Raw genomic sequence first — 13,523 nt, forward strand, 5'->3', positions numbered from 1 at the left:
GCAGCGTTTGTTAGAATCTGGAAACAGTAACTGACATGGGAAGCTTGCCAACGATGTAAACCCACTTGCACAAAGCCATGAGGCATTCTTCTATGATGTCTCTTTGGGCTTTTGTGAAAGCGCGCCCACGAGACAGTCGGTAGATCGTGTGCAACATGGAGTCGATCATTATCGCTCGATGGTCGCTGCCAGCGAAGAGCGGGGCACACTTGGTGATCAGCGGCAACACGGCAGAACACAAGTAGCGGTTCAAAGCGAGGGCCATCTCTGTGGTGCTGAAAGCAGCCTGTTGGACGGAAGATGCAGTGAAACCAATCTATAAATAAATCTGCTTCTCCGAGCCACAAACAGCAGAGCACGCAGAGTGTGAGTGTAAATGTTACGAGGCTCACCGTGTCCAAAGAGGCAGCAGCCCTCATGTCAGGCAAAAAGCCCACCTCCAGCACATGGAGCAGGAAATCCTGGTTGTCAATACCATACACTCTGTCAAGAAACAGCACCATGGGAGCTTTGTGGTCGGGCACAAAGCTGGCTGACATCTTTGGTTCGATGATGCTGTTGTCTAAGCGCGAAGCAACGGAAATATTTAGGAAATAGATGAAATATAACTGTGTTTACTCTGTGGTTTCCAAGGAATTTACCTTTTCCAAAACAAGGAATCTGAACAGGAAGGCTGATGACACCCACAAGATCCTCAATAGGAACCAGAGACCTCAGAATGGCCCTGATCCTCAGAGCCTCACCCTTACCAGCCTGGATCAACTGTGGAGGAGGAAGCTCGGGTTTTAGTTTAGTTTTAGTGAGTTTAGTACGATTACTAAGCTGCAAAGCACCGTACGTGCATCTCAGGAGCACAGCGTCCCAGCAAGTCAATGAGGGCAGAGTAGAAGGACATGATGGAGTTTCCCAGATGCACCCTGTTCTCTTCATGCTGTTCCTCTCCCCCAAACCTATCACATAAAGAAAAGTGATTTTCTGTCTCTGGATTACTGGATTCAATAGAAGTCACTGGTGCAATGTTACATACATGGGAAAGCGTCTGTCTTTTTTAACGCTGGGCCCATCCCTGGCAGGATCCTCTGATATTTTGATGGCCTCCTCTATTGCAGCTAGAAGGCCATTACCACCCTCCCCTCTCAAGGCTGGACCAAAACATTCAGGCCTGCGAATGAGGAGACGCACCACAACATTGGCGTTCTCTTCCACGCTCTCGCCTACGGGAGGGAAACAAGAAGTGAAGCGGGAACAAATGATAGGATCCTAAGTCGTCAGGTTAATAAAAAATCTGACCGTTGACAAAGACAGCAAAGCGAAGAAAGTCAAGGTATTTCTCTCCACCACAGGGATTCCAGCCGATGTCAGGGTAACCTTTGGCTAGCAGCATCGGGCAGCTCTGGAGTCCACACCCTGCTAAATACTTCACCACCTGCAAAAACATTGTTTAACATGTTGAAAACAAGTTCATCGTTTTGAACAGTGCTTGTTTTAATTACGAGAGGTATATTACCATTTCTAGGTCCTGCTCCTGCAGAGCCAGTGCCAGCTCGTTGTTGTCAATACAAGAAGCTGCAGCCACATCCAAAGGTGTGGAGCCCCGCATTCCTAACGAACAGATCAATGTAAAGCTACAGCTACAATTCAATGTCAGTTCAATCAACATAAAAACACCAACACTGAATTATGCTGGAAGTCCACACAGACAATCACCCAGGCCGATGCCACTGTTCTGGAGAAGGTAGCTGAGGTGGTCAAACATGGAGCGCTGATTCTGACGACTGATGCGACAGAAGTAGCAGAGGAAACGGCAGCAGTTTGTCACCACTCGTGGGAACCTGATCTCCTGTGGGAGGAGAAACAAGACAAACATGAGACCTTATAATGACCTTATCTAATGTCTTATATGTTCAGCATTTCTAAAATGCATTTGAACAAAAAATATGTACACCTTAGAGTCACCGCCTCCGAGTACGTTAACCATGACCTCCATGACAGTTTCATGCATTCCCAGAGCTCGCATTAGGTTGGGGTGCTGGTAGAAAACTTTGTTACTCATGATGTTCCTGAGGAGAGAGACATTTTGCCAATGTTTAGTTTTAATAACGACACAGTTAACATTCATTTTAAAGTCATTTAGAGTTGTATATCCACCCGATGCTTTGAATCATTAGCCTCTCCTCCTCTGGGCCCATCTGGACAATGAGCAGAGAACGGATCTGGCCCAAGCACTCCAGCAGATCTATGGTGTCTTGGATTGACACCGCGTTGATGGTGTAAGCCTTTGGGAGTGCACGTATGAGCTCCCCCAGTCCATCATACTGCCTGTGCAGTAGGCTGAACATCATGCGCACTAACTCTGGGTTCTGTATGAAGGACTCCTGGGCCCAGTGGATCGTAGTATGAGAAATCAACTCCTGTAGTGTGCCTGTTACAGGGTACAGAGAGTTATACACTGATACACAGTGATTTATGATGTGATTAGGCTTTGAACAAAGACGCTTACTGGGTTTTTTATCTTCCTGTGGCTCAGGGTCCGCCTCCACCTTCTTGTTACGGAGGCTATTCACTTTTTCCAGTAAACGAAGCAGTCGTCCACGGACAGAATTATCCACTTTTTCCTCCTCTTCTTCCTCTTCAATATGAACACCTGAGAACGTAATTTTAAATAAGTGAACTTCACTTAACTGTAAGTGAACAGCTAGTCTAAATAACCTGACCTGAGCCAGGAGATGATGTAACTCACCGCAGTGCGCCAACAGGGCATTGTTAAAATACAGAAGAGCATCGCGGACCTCATCGGGAACAGGACAGTCTTCGTCCTCTGCGCAGTTCTTAAAATTCATCAGCATGTTGACCTGCACACGAGCACAACAACATTTACACACTTGCATATTTATTTTGATCTCTGGACACTGGTCCTCACGTACCTGCTCCTGCGGTGGGGAGCGGAACTCGCGGGTCTTGCGGGCGGTCTCAGCAGCGCTCATGGTGAAGGCCAACATGAGTTCGTTGTATCGCTGTCGCTGGTTGGACTGTATCTGACTGACAAACTGGTCTGAGAAGGCGATGATGGCCTCGACTCTGTGGCGCAGCTCACAGTCACAGAAATATTGTAGCAGAGTACACATCTAAAAAAAAGCAACAAGCAAATAATCAGTCACAATATACAATACTACTTTATTTCAAAAATACTAACGTACCTGCAATTTCACAGATTCTGGAAGCTTCATTTGGAAAAGACCCTGCTCTAGACAATCTTCTTTAGCTTCTCCACTTGTCTCTGGAGGTTTCAATTCATTATCTGTTTCCTCAGATCCTTTCTCCCCATTAACTGGCTCTCTGCTCACAATTTCTGCATGTTCTTCTGGCTCCTCTAGATCTTCTTCTTCTTCTTCCTCCTCCTCTTCACCCAAGCCATCATCATCATATTCCTCCTCATCCCCGTCTATGGCTTCGTGCTCTCCTTCTTTCAGCGCTTCTCCTGTTAGAGGTGCTTTCTGCTCCTTCTCTTCCTTTGACTTTGTGTTCTCTTCAGAAGACTCCTCTGCTTTCTTGCCACTAAAGACTGTGGGCTCAATCATCTTCAATATGTGTGTGACATCTTCATCATCAAACACACCCATGATAAGGAGGGTACTGATGAGTTTAAGGATAGGAACAAAGTGAAATTCCACACTGCCCCCCACAGGATCTCTCATGGCTTGACCTCCATCCTGTACAGCCTCCGTCAACATGTTCAAGGCCTTTGTCTTCATCACCTGTAAATGCAAACATTTTAAATATTTATAGCTTAGGTGTTCAATAATGAAACATGCTTCACCTCACCTCTAAGGGGATGGAAGGGCTCAGTGTGTAGATATCTGGATCTGTTCCCACAAACCCAACAGAAGAGAAATGTAATTTGGGACGTAGACAAGTGGTGAGGCCGACCCCAGGTAACGCGTGGGATTTGTCAGAGTACAGGGTAATACTGCGTGTTTCGTCTGTCATGGGAACAATGAATTCCTTGTTGGTTCCCAGACGGTTCCTCTTAGCAGATTCCAGGTGCATGCTGATGAGCAGGTCGTAAAAGCCGCTCCTCATTGGGCCTGGCAGGTACGTGTTCTCAATGGCGTAGAAGAGCTGGGACTCGTCCACGTGGCTGCACAGGGCGTGAGCCACGCGGTTGTTTCCCAAAGCGCACACTGAGCCATACAGCTTCAGAGTGTGGTAGTGGAATTTCAACAAGTCCATGCGTTCAGACAGTTCCAGGATGTCTATGCATCTAGAGAAAGCACAAATCGGTCTGAGAAAAGCTATATTATTGTTTTAAATGGTAGAAAGTGTTAGGGTAGTGTAGCAGCTCTGACCTGTTCTCCTCTGGGATGTGGAGAGCCATCATGGTAAGTGGTTCCTGACACTGTACCATCCAGCCCAGTTTGTCGTTAATACGCCCTGTTTCTGGAGCCAGGAAGTGGTTGGGCATGCGGCTCCAAATGACCGGGGTCAACATCTGCACATCCAGTCTAGGAGGGCACTGGGGGACGGGGTTTTTGCGTTCACTCCGAAACATGGCAGCTGAGATCGGCAAAATGTTCTAGAGGGGAAATTAGGACAAATGGATGCATGACAGATGACACATTTAGTAGCATGTAGTTGTTGTGTAATAACAATTTCTGGCTCGACTAAGTGGAGGTCTTCTTTCTCACTGACCTTGAGCTTGCCTAGTTCGAACTGAATCATATTCTGGCTGGAAGGCAGAACAAACGCAGCTGGGAAGAGTTTTGTGTTGGGCTCCACCTTGAAGAGTGAACAATTACATGTTAGGTGATCAATACTTTATAAGTGCATAAATAGTAAGTAAAGTGAAGAAGTCTAACCTGATAAAACGTGTTGATCTCTTTTCCATTAGCTGTGAACGTCATGAGACCTGTGTCCAGATCGATCAGACAGCCGATGACAAAATCCTCCTGACTGACCCGAGTCTGCTGGGAGCCGCTGAACTCCCCTCCCCACACCATGTAGCAGTTGCTGCGTTTTATACTGAGGAAAAACACCAAATACCAAAATTTACTGTCTGTTGGTCATTTTAAATGAAAAAAAGAGTAAGACACAATACCTGTCGTGAATGTTGCCCTTATCATCACCTACAGTGACTGTTACGTTTCTCACTTTGCTGATGTCGAAATGAAGGTCATACTGGTGATAGTCAGGTGTGATCCAACCCACCCACACGCCACCAAGCTCCTGTCCCGCAAACACTCGCACTGAGTAATAGTACTGGTAAAACAAGCAGGTGTGAGAGAATTAAAAACGATTACAGTGGAAGATAATTTCAGATGAATCAAATATAGGTTCGGTTCATACTGTTGTGGTGTTGAGGATGATGTCGGGGTCATCCCTGTCATCTGGTACCACATCCTCCACTAATCGAGGCATTGTGGGAACAACAGGGGGTGGGGTTATTAATGCAGCCTTCTTAGCCTTGAACAGGAATCTGTAAACAACAGCGGCAGTTACTCTCTGTATATAAAAATGGAAGCACAGGATCCTAGCTGTAGCCACGAATAGGCACAAACCCCTTCTTTTTGCTTTTCTCAGTCGAGGCATCCTTCTCATTCTCTCCGTTTTTGGCACCAGGGACATCTTTAGGTACAGAGGCTTCTTTTTTCTCCTCCTCCTGCTCTTTGCGAGTAGCAGACTTCTTGAGAATTTCAAAGTCGGAGTCTGGGTCCACCTCTAAGACCTCGTCCTCTGGAATGGTGAGGGCACGGGTCAGGAGGGTCGTGCCTGCAGGGACTTTGAAGGTCTCGTGAAACTCGACGGGCATGCTGATTCTGAAGAACAGCAGGTCTGTGTTGGCGTTCTGAGATCCGTAAGTTTTGTGGGTTACTTTAAGGCAAGGGGCAGTTTCCACAGTTCCATCAACACGGGACTTCTAGATTGTGAATAAAAACGGGCAGGTGGTCAATCCAAATCCAAACATTTTCATAACATTGTGAATCGAACAAAGCGTACAGTAATACCTCAATGTGAGGATGATCATTAGGGACATTGATGAACTGCGGGAGGCTCTTGCTGAACCACATGGTAATGTCTCTTTTCATGTTGATGGCAAAAGGTTCAAATCCCTCCTGCAGGCCGCAGATGGTAAAGTAGCGAAGACTGCTGACGTTCTGTCCCAAGTTGATCCTGCCAACCTGGGACAAGCCCAGACTGCAAACGGGTATGAAGCCTGGAAATGTGTGATATACATGTGCATCAGAAACAAGGATGTTTATGTGCTATTATGTGTGTGTCATTGTTGTTGTACTTACCTTCTCCTATCTCGATGTCCTTAAATGCCATCTCAGAGCCTGAGTCACTTATCAACATTTCTCCATTAAGTGTAAACATTATATTCATCTCTGTGAGGTCAATCATGCAACCAACCACATCACCCGATTGCCACTGACGCCCAAAAGACTCATTTCCCACGTGCCACCGTTGGGCCTGAAAAATAAAACCAGTCATTTGTATTGCAGAGGGTGTGGTGTCCATCACATGCACTGGGTTTTAGTCCCACCTTGAAGCCATTAAAGACATACGCCAACTCATCTGCACCGAGTTCAGTGTCCGCACGAACACTGGGCCTGGCCCAGCCCACTCTCATCTCCCCAACTGTTACGGCCTCAAACTCAAAGTACCACTTCCCCTGCGTGACACCGTAAGACTTCTCTGCTCTGAATACTCGGATCTTATCACCGCGGATGCTTCCTGGTCCATGTCCAACTGCAGTGAGACAAAATAAGATTCATCAAATTTTGCTATCTATCTATCTATCTATCTAGATCTATCTAGATCTATCTAGATCTATCTAGATAGATTGTATATTATATATATATATATATATATATATATATATATATATATATATATATATATATATATATATATATATATATATATATATATATATATATATATAAATTAAATATATTGTATAATTAATTACTTTTATAAATATTATATTTATTATGGTGCAAACTTACTGCTCTCTTGATCAGGTGGTTCTATGTTGTAGCCATATCCGATGAGAGTGCGAACAGCTGCACAAACTGTGTCTCTGTTGGTCTTTTTAGTCTTCTCATCCAGCAGGTTGTAAGGAACCAGACGAGGATTGCGCCTATTAATTATATCCTGTTCAAGAAAACAAAATCAATAAGGTCCCAAAGTCATTTAACAAACTAAACAGTCTAAGATTCCGTGTTAGACTGCCCCTCTACAACCATATGTTCCTGCTTTTCTTTAATGGAACTGACTAATTTGTTGGACTACAATGAAATCATTTTAACACTATACAGATCCTAATTACTACAGTATTTTTATATCAGATGACTTTTCCTACCTGCACAATACTATATGTCCAACCCTGGCGAACTCGGTCTCTCGCCCACACATTGTGCCCATTTTCTGCCAACCTCTCCACCAGCGTGTTCTGATTAGGAGTCAGCTTGACATGATTGAGGTCCAGAGGAGCTGGCTTATATCCATTACTCTGCATATAACTGGCAAATAAAATTTTGTGATTGCAATAAATCCTGCGCAAGATTATTCTCCAAAAAAAAAGATTAGACTGTAATATTTGTATATATATAAAAACCTGGCAACTCACGTTTTGGGGAGCTTTGTCCTTTTCAGGTTCTCCTCCGCTTTCTCATCTCCCATTCCTACATGACAGCCTAGTGCCAGCAGAGTCCTTTAAATGTAATCACATGCACACAAGTGTTAGCATTTCAAACAAAGAAGCAAGGAAACTGGTGACAATTAAATCAAGACAGTGACTTACTTGAGCGTCTCTCCTGACATCGCCAGATTGTAGTTCTTCTCTGGTTCAGGTAGACTCTGGAAGTCCACCAGGCAAGGGTGCAGCTTCTTGTTATCGTCACGAAACTTGACAAAGAGTTGAAGAAGAAACTGCAGTTACAGTATTTTTAGGATAACTGTTTTCTGTATAAAGCAGCCTAGACACTGGAAACACTCACTGGTCCAAAGGTCCATCCTTGTTCAATACGAGTTATAGCCCATAACTCATGGCTATTTTCTGCAAGCTTCTCTCGAATGCGCTCCAAATGAGGAGGAAGTACAATCTGAAGAAATAAGAAAATCAGTGCTCAGATGAGGATAACAAGAGCAAAGGGGGGTATGATGTATAATGTTACCTGTATTGTGTCCACAGGGCAGGGAGTGAAGGCTGTATGTGAGAGGGACTGGGTTGGACCCAGGAGGTTGCGAACACCATCGAAATCGTGCTTATACTCCTTTATGGGCTCAATCCGTAAACGGTCCCTGGGCAGAACTGCCTCATAGCACGGAGCATAGCCAGGAGGTGGGAGGAACTTGAAATCTCCATGACGCCCCCCCAGGAGAAATCGCAACCTTGTCATTAACAGTGGAAAATATATATGAGCACCATCGTATTGCATAAATAATAATATTCTTTCTCTTTGATTTATGCCATACTTAATGCCTGCTGAGAAACTGACAACCGGAAAGAAGAGGCCATCAAGGTTGAAGTTCTCAAACATCCCCTGCACAGGATGCCCGTTGATACGGAATGAAATGCTGGGCACGCTTAGGTCCAGACAGCAGCTGATCACATCCTCTGCTGCCAGGATGTGCTGGTTGGGAGTGGCAACGTGCCGTGGGACGCGACCTGTGGACACAGACCATGTTAACTTGTCTTCAGTGGGCATGCAACCATGAGGAGTTACAGGAAGGTTGATGGAACTACTTCTGAGTCACACTGTGTTCACTTTACCTGACCAGAGGTGAAGCCCATCAAAGCCATAGGAGTAGAGGTCGTCTCCAACCCCATTGCCTCCCCAGCCTTCCCCTCCACCAGGGTATGGACTGTAGCCCTCTGTCAGAGCCCAACCCACACGCAGGTGATACGGTTGAGCTGTGAGGAACGGCTCTACCTGGTCCACCATCACCTCAAAGTACCACTTCTTGTACTGAGTGGATCCTTCACAGGTCCCCAGGAAAATATTGGGTCTCATGCTGAAGAGAGATTATGAAGCAAAAGGTAACTCAGCTCAGAAAAAAAAGGAAGCAATCAATACTGATGCAAAAACACTCATAAAACCCCACCTGGTTACGTAATTAATGATGTTGGTTTGAAGCAGGAGGTCACGACCTGGAAGCAGATTCTCTGTGATGAGATTCTGATTTGATCTTACAGCCACTCCATTACACACGCACAAAGAGCAGAGCACGTCCAAGACCTGGGAAATAACAATAGAGGTATTTAATCTTCTCTTCATTATTCTGAAGCTGCACTGATATGTTCCTTTATGTTATAAATTTAATAGTATGTAGTGTGAGTGTCAAAGAGTCAAAGACTGTGACATGTTCCTGACCTTGTGATTGCGGCCATGCTTATCCAGCAGAGAGATGATTGATTTGATGTGATTCTCCTGGATAATGTTCAGCACCTCTGGACTTTCAATTAGAACACAATATAACACTTCCAGGATTCCTGACATAAAAACACACGTGACAATATACAAATGAATAAACATTGTGTATTTTATATGTTAAAATAAAATATAATTCACTCTTGTAAATGTGATCACACACAACATGTTTTTGCCAAAACAATTCCAATTTGGAAAGATGTATTGTGTTTGTATAAATGTGACAACACAAGGTTTAAATTTAAATTAATTTTTTTTTTCTCATACCTGAAGATGCTTCCAAACGGTCTAGTTTACTGACCAGCCAGTCAAGGTTATCGCAGAACAAGGCACAGTTTGCTCGATTACCTCTGATTAAAGAAGCTTCACAAAAGAAGAGAAGCAGAAAACACTGTTGGTAAATTATATACACAGACAGACTAGGTGACTAGACTCAGTGACTCAAGTAACATCAGGATAAATGTAGAGAATAGACTTTTAGATGGATGGATGGATGTACTGTAGGGTGAGCTTACCTAGCAATTCATACAGTAAGTTTACTATCTCCTTCCATGACTCTGCTGCTTCCTCCCCAGCATACTCTGAGAAGTGAGCTGCTGAGTTGTAGACATTGAGACGATCAACACAGTCCAGAACAAGAGTAATCATTCCCTTAATAACAAAAATAGAAACAGTGAATGGTAATGGATCAACTACACCAAATTAATATCCAAACATGTTTCTTAAAAATAATCTTTTCAACCTCTTCCTGGAAGAGGTTCTGTCTGTTCTTGAGAGAGCGAAGCTTGAACTGTTTGTCCTCGTGCTCCAGCTCCTCCTCGGGGGGGCGGAAGTAGAAGATGAGGTCCTGCAGGGAGAGAACCACTGCATCCATAGGTAGAGAGGGGGGATTCGCAGATTTGTTTTTCCCACTTAAAGCATCGAGACCTCTGGAAAGTGGAGAAAAGAAAAGTGCAGAAGCTTTAGTAAATATGAAGCATCAATAGCATCATACTCTTATTTCAGTGAAATATAAGTGAAGCAGGGCTACTTGATGAACTGATTGAAGAGGCCTGTTGTGCTGTAAATCATCCTGGCAGCCTGCGACTCCTCTGTCTGAGACCGAGCCACTGTGAGTGCATCATCCATGTGACCTTCTTTATGCAGGATGGCCTAAGAATTCAACACAGGTGCTCTTACGTCACGCGTCAGGCTCACCTGTACACTCACACTATAAACTCTGCTCTACCTTTCTCTTCAAAGGACCCAGACGAGCTGATTTTGCATCAACGGCAGCGTACGTCAGCCAAAGTCCCGTAGAAACGTGCTGCACAAAGCACATGGACTCTCCATACTTGATCTCTGGTATGCCCATGCCTTCCACATCTCGCTTCTGGGTCACTTCAATTTTTTCCTGTTTTTCATTGAAGCTGGTGAGAATTATAATACTACAGTACACAAAGGCATGTTGAACAATTAGCAGATTTCTGCCACAGTTTCATTTACACAACAAGGACCTTGGAAATTCTGAAGCAGAAAGCTGACATCTTGGAATTAGCTTTCTCCGGGTCCACCAACAGCAGGCCCTTCTCTTCATCCAGGAAAAGGTATCTGCCTGTTGTTATGTGACGTACTCGGAAAGATTGGCCCCACTTAATGTGACCTCCACTCCAACTACCAAGGGCCACACATAAAAGAAGAGAATTAATAAAAGTTAAGCATTGAAGGTTGTACAGAACATGTTAAATGCAATAAATCAAGACACTTACGCAATACGCAGTGGCTCAAGTCTCCATAGTGATCGAGCATGACTGCAGACAGGCCCTCCTTCATAATGACCAACTCTAAAAAGAAGAAACAAGTATAAGACGTTTAGCTGTGATCAACTAATAGCCAGGTAGCAAACATGTTTTATTTAATGTGAGCACATCATTCTATTCTATTCTATTCTATTCTATTCTATTCTATTCTATTCTATTCTATTCTATTCTATTCTATTCTAGAGTTACATCCAGATCCAGGTCACCTGCGCTGGTCGTCGCCTTGGTCAGCTCCTGGGATTGCCAAACACTCATCCATGTGACCATGAAACAGTCTGAGCACATACCCTCCAGTCAAAAAACCTGAAAGACAACACAAGTACTGCTGATCAGGAGACTATACAGATTCATGGCCAAATGCCACTTTTATGATAACAACAAAACTACAGTCGTACCTTCAGCTAGCTCACATCCAGACATCACGGGGGTCATGGTCCAAAGAGTTTGCATGAAGGAAGCATCTACCATCAAGTCACCACTGGCGTAGGAGAGATGCTAAATGTGATGGAGGTGAGAATTGTTTAGGCAATAACCACAATAAGGTGTTACTTCCAATTCATGTACTCAAAGCAAAATTCTACTTACAAGGTACCGCTCTGACGAAACACTGACAAGAATGAGGTCATCTCCCACCCTGACCTTCTCACCTTCAGACCTCTGCTTGGAGGCAGGGTGGATAGTCCACCAGCAGGCTTCTCCTGCGATGAACAGATGTAGAACACAAAATCAGTTAATAGATAGCCATATAATAGATAATTGAAATAACAGGGAGTATATTTTATGACAACCTGTGGAGTCTTCTTGCAAGCCTACATCAAAAGCTAGTTTGTCTGTGAGGGAGCGTGAAGTAGTCAAACAGCTCAAGTACTGCAGAATAAAGGAAAGAGTGGTGAATTAGGAGTGTGACATGAGATGAATCATAGTTAATAATATGTAGTGCCATCATAGAGCAGCAATCACCACATAATGACTAAACTGGACTTACCATACTTGAGTGAGTATGTTTTAAGAGGATGGCATGGCCGTACAGCAGGGTTCGGTGGCCCCCACCTTGTGATGACTGGCAGGAGTCGACAGGAAAGTGTTCATCATAACCAGACCGTGTCAGCCACGCGTTTAGTTAGAGCCACAGGAGTAATAAAAATCAAGCATGTCATATAATACTGCAGTGCAGTTAGAACACAAAGGCGACAGAGACATACCCATTTGTCCAAATCCACAGCCTGTGTCAGAGGGAAGCAATCAGACGTCAAGAGTTAAAACATAAACAACAACCTGTACATATTGTATATGCCCCACCCATGTACTGTTACCTCATCCACAGAGGAGTTGGACAGCATCTCCTGTAATGCCCGCACAGAGAGGGACTGCTCCAAAATGAAGCAGCAAATAGCGAGATCTGGAGGCACATTCTGTAAACAGAGCAATGAACAAAACTGGAGCTACAGGATCTATGACCCACAAGGCCTAAGACGCAATGCTGCTATGAGCTTTACCTACCTGAGCATTCGAGGTGGTCTCAAGGAAACATAAACGATTTCCAAATCCCTCACACGACAGACACAGCTTGATCTGTTCCTTAAGAATTGATGCGGTGCACTGCAGCACCACGTGATCATCCTACAAACACAGAACCAGCAATGATGATAGAGGGAAGTTTCTGAGTGTCTGTGGGGACAGTTTCACAAAGTCTCTGTTAAAGCATTTTGGAATCTTGAGCAAAATAAAAAATAATATAAAACATGTCACAAAATCATCAAAAAAAAACATAAAAAACAGACATTAAGATAACACCAAGTTAGCTTTTAACATGTGACTTTCAGGTTGCTGTACTAAAACTTTGTTCCTGCTGCTGGCCCAGCTCTAACGTCCCCGTCTCTCTGGCTCCAAGTCACCAGCACTCCCCTCCAGGTCTCTATTTCAGGCTGCAGCACCTGCCATTCACACGTCCCTTTTGGAAAGCGACAGATATTCAGCTTGGGAAAATGGCCCGCGCTGCTGGTTCAGTAATGCAGTTAGTCAGTTTGCTGAGAAGAGGAATATTTAAAAAATAATTTCAGTCACCTTTATGTTTAGTTGTTGATATTTATAATTTCATCTAGTTTGAACTGAAATAAAGTATTTTTAAATGTATTATTTGGCAAGGTGCTCCACTAAATAGAAACTATTTAAAATATAAATTAACTACTATAAATAATCAATGTACATAAAGATTTGTAAATTAGGTTACGTATTTCACTTAGTATTGAGTCCCAGACGCCCCAATGTCTGTTTACAAAAGCTGTGAATG

General features: G+C 43.9%; 1 protein-coding gene across 7 annotated transcripts in view; it reads right to left on the bottom strand.

Annotated features, from left to right (window-relative positions):
* The window catches only part of LOC114869714 (ryanodine receptor 1-like), a 36,065-nt gene that overhangs the window by 20,647 nt on the left and 1,895 nt on the right, over positions 1 to 13,523 (bottom strand). For all 7 annotated transcript variants that reach the window (XM_055514342.1, XM_055514344.1, XM_055514347.1 and 4 more), the window contains exons 2-50: positions 12,734 to 12,853; positions 12,547 to 12,645; positions 12,436 to 12,456; positions 12,219 to 12,293; positions 12,022 to 12,100; positions 11,819 to 11,931; positions 11,629 to 11,728; positions 11,440 to 11,536; positions 11,183 to 11,257; positions 10,931 to 11,087; positions 10,663 to 10,827; positions 10,465 to 10,586; positions 10,177 to 10,363; positions 9,950 to 10,085; positions 9,702 to 9,797; positions 9,378 to 9,496; positions 9,109 to 9,242; positions 8,777 to 9,018; positions 8,479 to 8,671; positions 8,178 to 8,394; positions 8,001 to 8,105; positions 7,805 to 7,908; positions 7,631 to 7,714; positions 7,364 to 7,523; positions 7,008 to 7,155; positions 6,542 to 6,747; positions 6,294 to 6,468; positions 6,003 to 6,211; positions 5,556 to 5,914; positions 5,344 to 5,473; positions 5,096 to 5,256; positions 4,857 to 5,019; positions 4,690 to 4,776; positions 4,347 to 4,573; positions 3,823 to 4,261; positions 3,198 to 3,755; positions 2,925 to 3,125; positions 2,741 to 2,852; positions 2,501 to 2,644; positions 2,149 to 2,422; positions 1,946 to 2,060; positions 1,708 to 1,840; positions 1,508 to 1,602; positions 1,291 to 1,426; positions 1,028 to 1,214; positions 839 to 950; positions 642 to 762; positions 393 to 562; positions 66 to 286 (exon numbers count right to left, since the gene is read on the bottom strand). In XM_055514342.1, the coding sequence (XP_055370317.1) occupies positions 66 to 286; positions 393 to 562; positions 642 to 762; positions 839 to 950; positions 1,028 to 1,214; positions 1,291 to 1,426; positions 1,508 to 1,602; positions 1,708 to 1,840; positions 1,946 to 2,060; positions 2,149 to 2,422; positions 2,501 to 2,644; positions 2,741 to 2,852; positions 2,925 to 3,125; positions 3,198 to 3,755; positions 3,823 to 4,261; positions 4,347 to 4,573; positions 4,690 to 4,776; positions 4,857 to 5,019; positions 5,096 to 5,256; positions 5,344 to 5,473; positions 5,556 to 5,914; positions 6,003 to 6,211; positions 6,294 to 6,468; positions 6,542 to 6,747; positions 7,008 to 7,155; positions 7,364 to 7,523; positions 7,631 to 7,714; positions 7,805 to 7,908; positions 8,001 to 8,105; positions 8,178 to 8,394; positions 8,479 to 8,671; positions 8,777 to 9,018; positions 9,109 to 9,242; positions 9,378 to 9,496; positions 9,702 to 9,797; positions 9,950 to 10,085; positions 10,177 to 10,363; positions 10,465 to 10,586; positions 10,663 to 10,827; positions 10,931 to 11,087; positions 11,183 to 11,257; positions 11,440 to 11,536; positions 11,629 to 11,728; positions 11,819 to 11,931; positions 12,022 to 12,100; positions 12,219 to 12,293; positions 12,436 to 12,456; positions 12,547 to 12,645; positions 12,734 to 12,853 (7,883 nt within the window). The remainder of the gene's footprint in view (positions 1 to 65; positions 287 to 392; positions 563 to 641; positions 763 to 838; positions 951 to 1,027; positions 1,215 to 1,290; positions 1,427 to 1,507; positions 1,603 to 1,707; positions 1,841 to 1,945; positions 2,061 to 2,148; positions 2,423 to 2,500; positions 2,645 to 2,740; positions 2,853 to 2,924; positions 3,126 to 3,197; positions 3,756 to 3,822; positions 4,262 to 4,346; positions 4,574 to 4,689; positions 4,777 to 4,856; positions 5,020 to 5,095; positions 5,257 to 5,343; positions 5,474 to 5,555; positions 5,915 to 6,002; positions 6,212 to 6,293; positions 6,469 to 6,541; positions 6,748 to 7,007; positions 7,156 to 7,363; positions 7,524 to 7,630; positions 7,715 to 7,804; positions 7,909 to 8,000; positions 8,106 to 8,177; positions 8,395 to 8,478; positions 8,672 to 8,776; positions 9,019 to 9,108; positions 9,243 to 9,377; positions 9,497 to 9,701; positions 9,798 to 9,949; positions 10,086 to 10,176; positions 10,364 to 10,464; positions 10,587 to 10,662; positions 10,828 to 10,930; positions 11,088 to 11,182; positions 11,258 to 11,439; positions 11,537 to 11,628; positions 11,729 to 11,818; positions 11,932 to 12,021; positions 12,101 to 12,218; positions 12,294 to 12,435; positions 12,457 to 12,546; positions 12,646 to 12,733; positions 12,854 to 13,523) is intronic.

The sequence above is a fragment of the Betta splendens genome, chromosome 14, assembly GCF_900634795.4.
Source record: "Betta splendens chromosome 14, fBetSpl5.4, whole genome shotgun sequence".
Classification (NCBI taxonomy): Eukaryota; Metazoa; Chordata; class Actinopteri; order Anabantiformes; family Osphronemidae; genus Betta; species Betta splendens.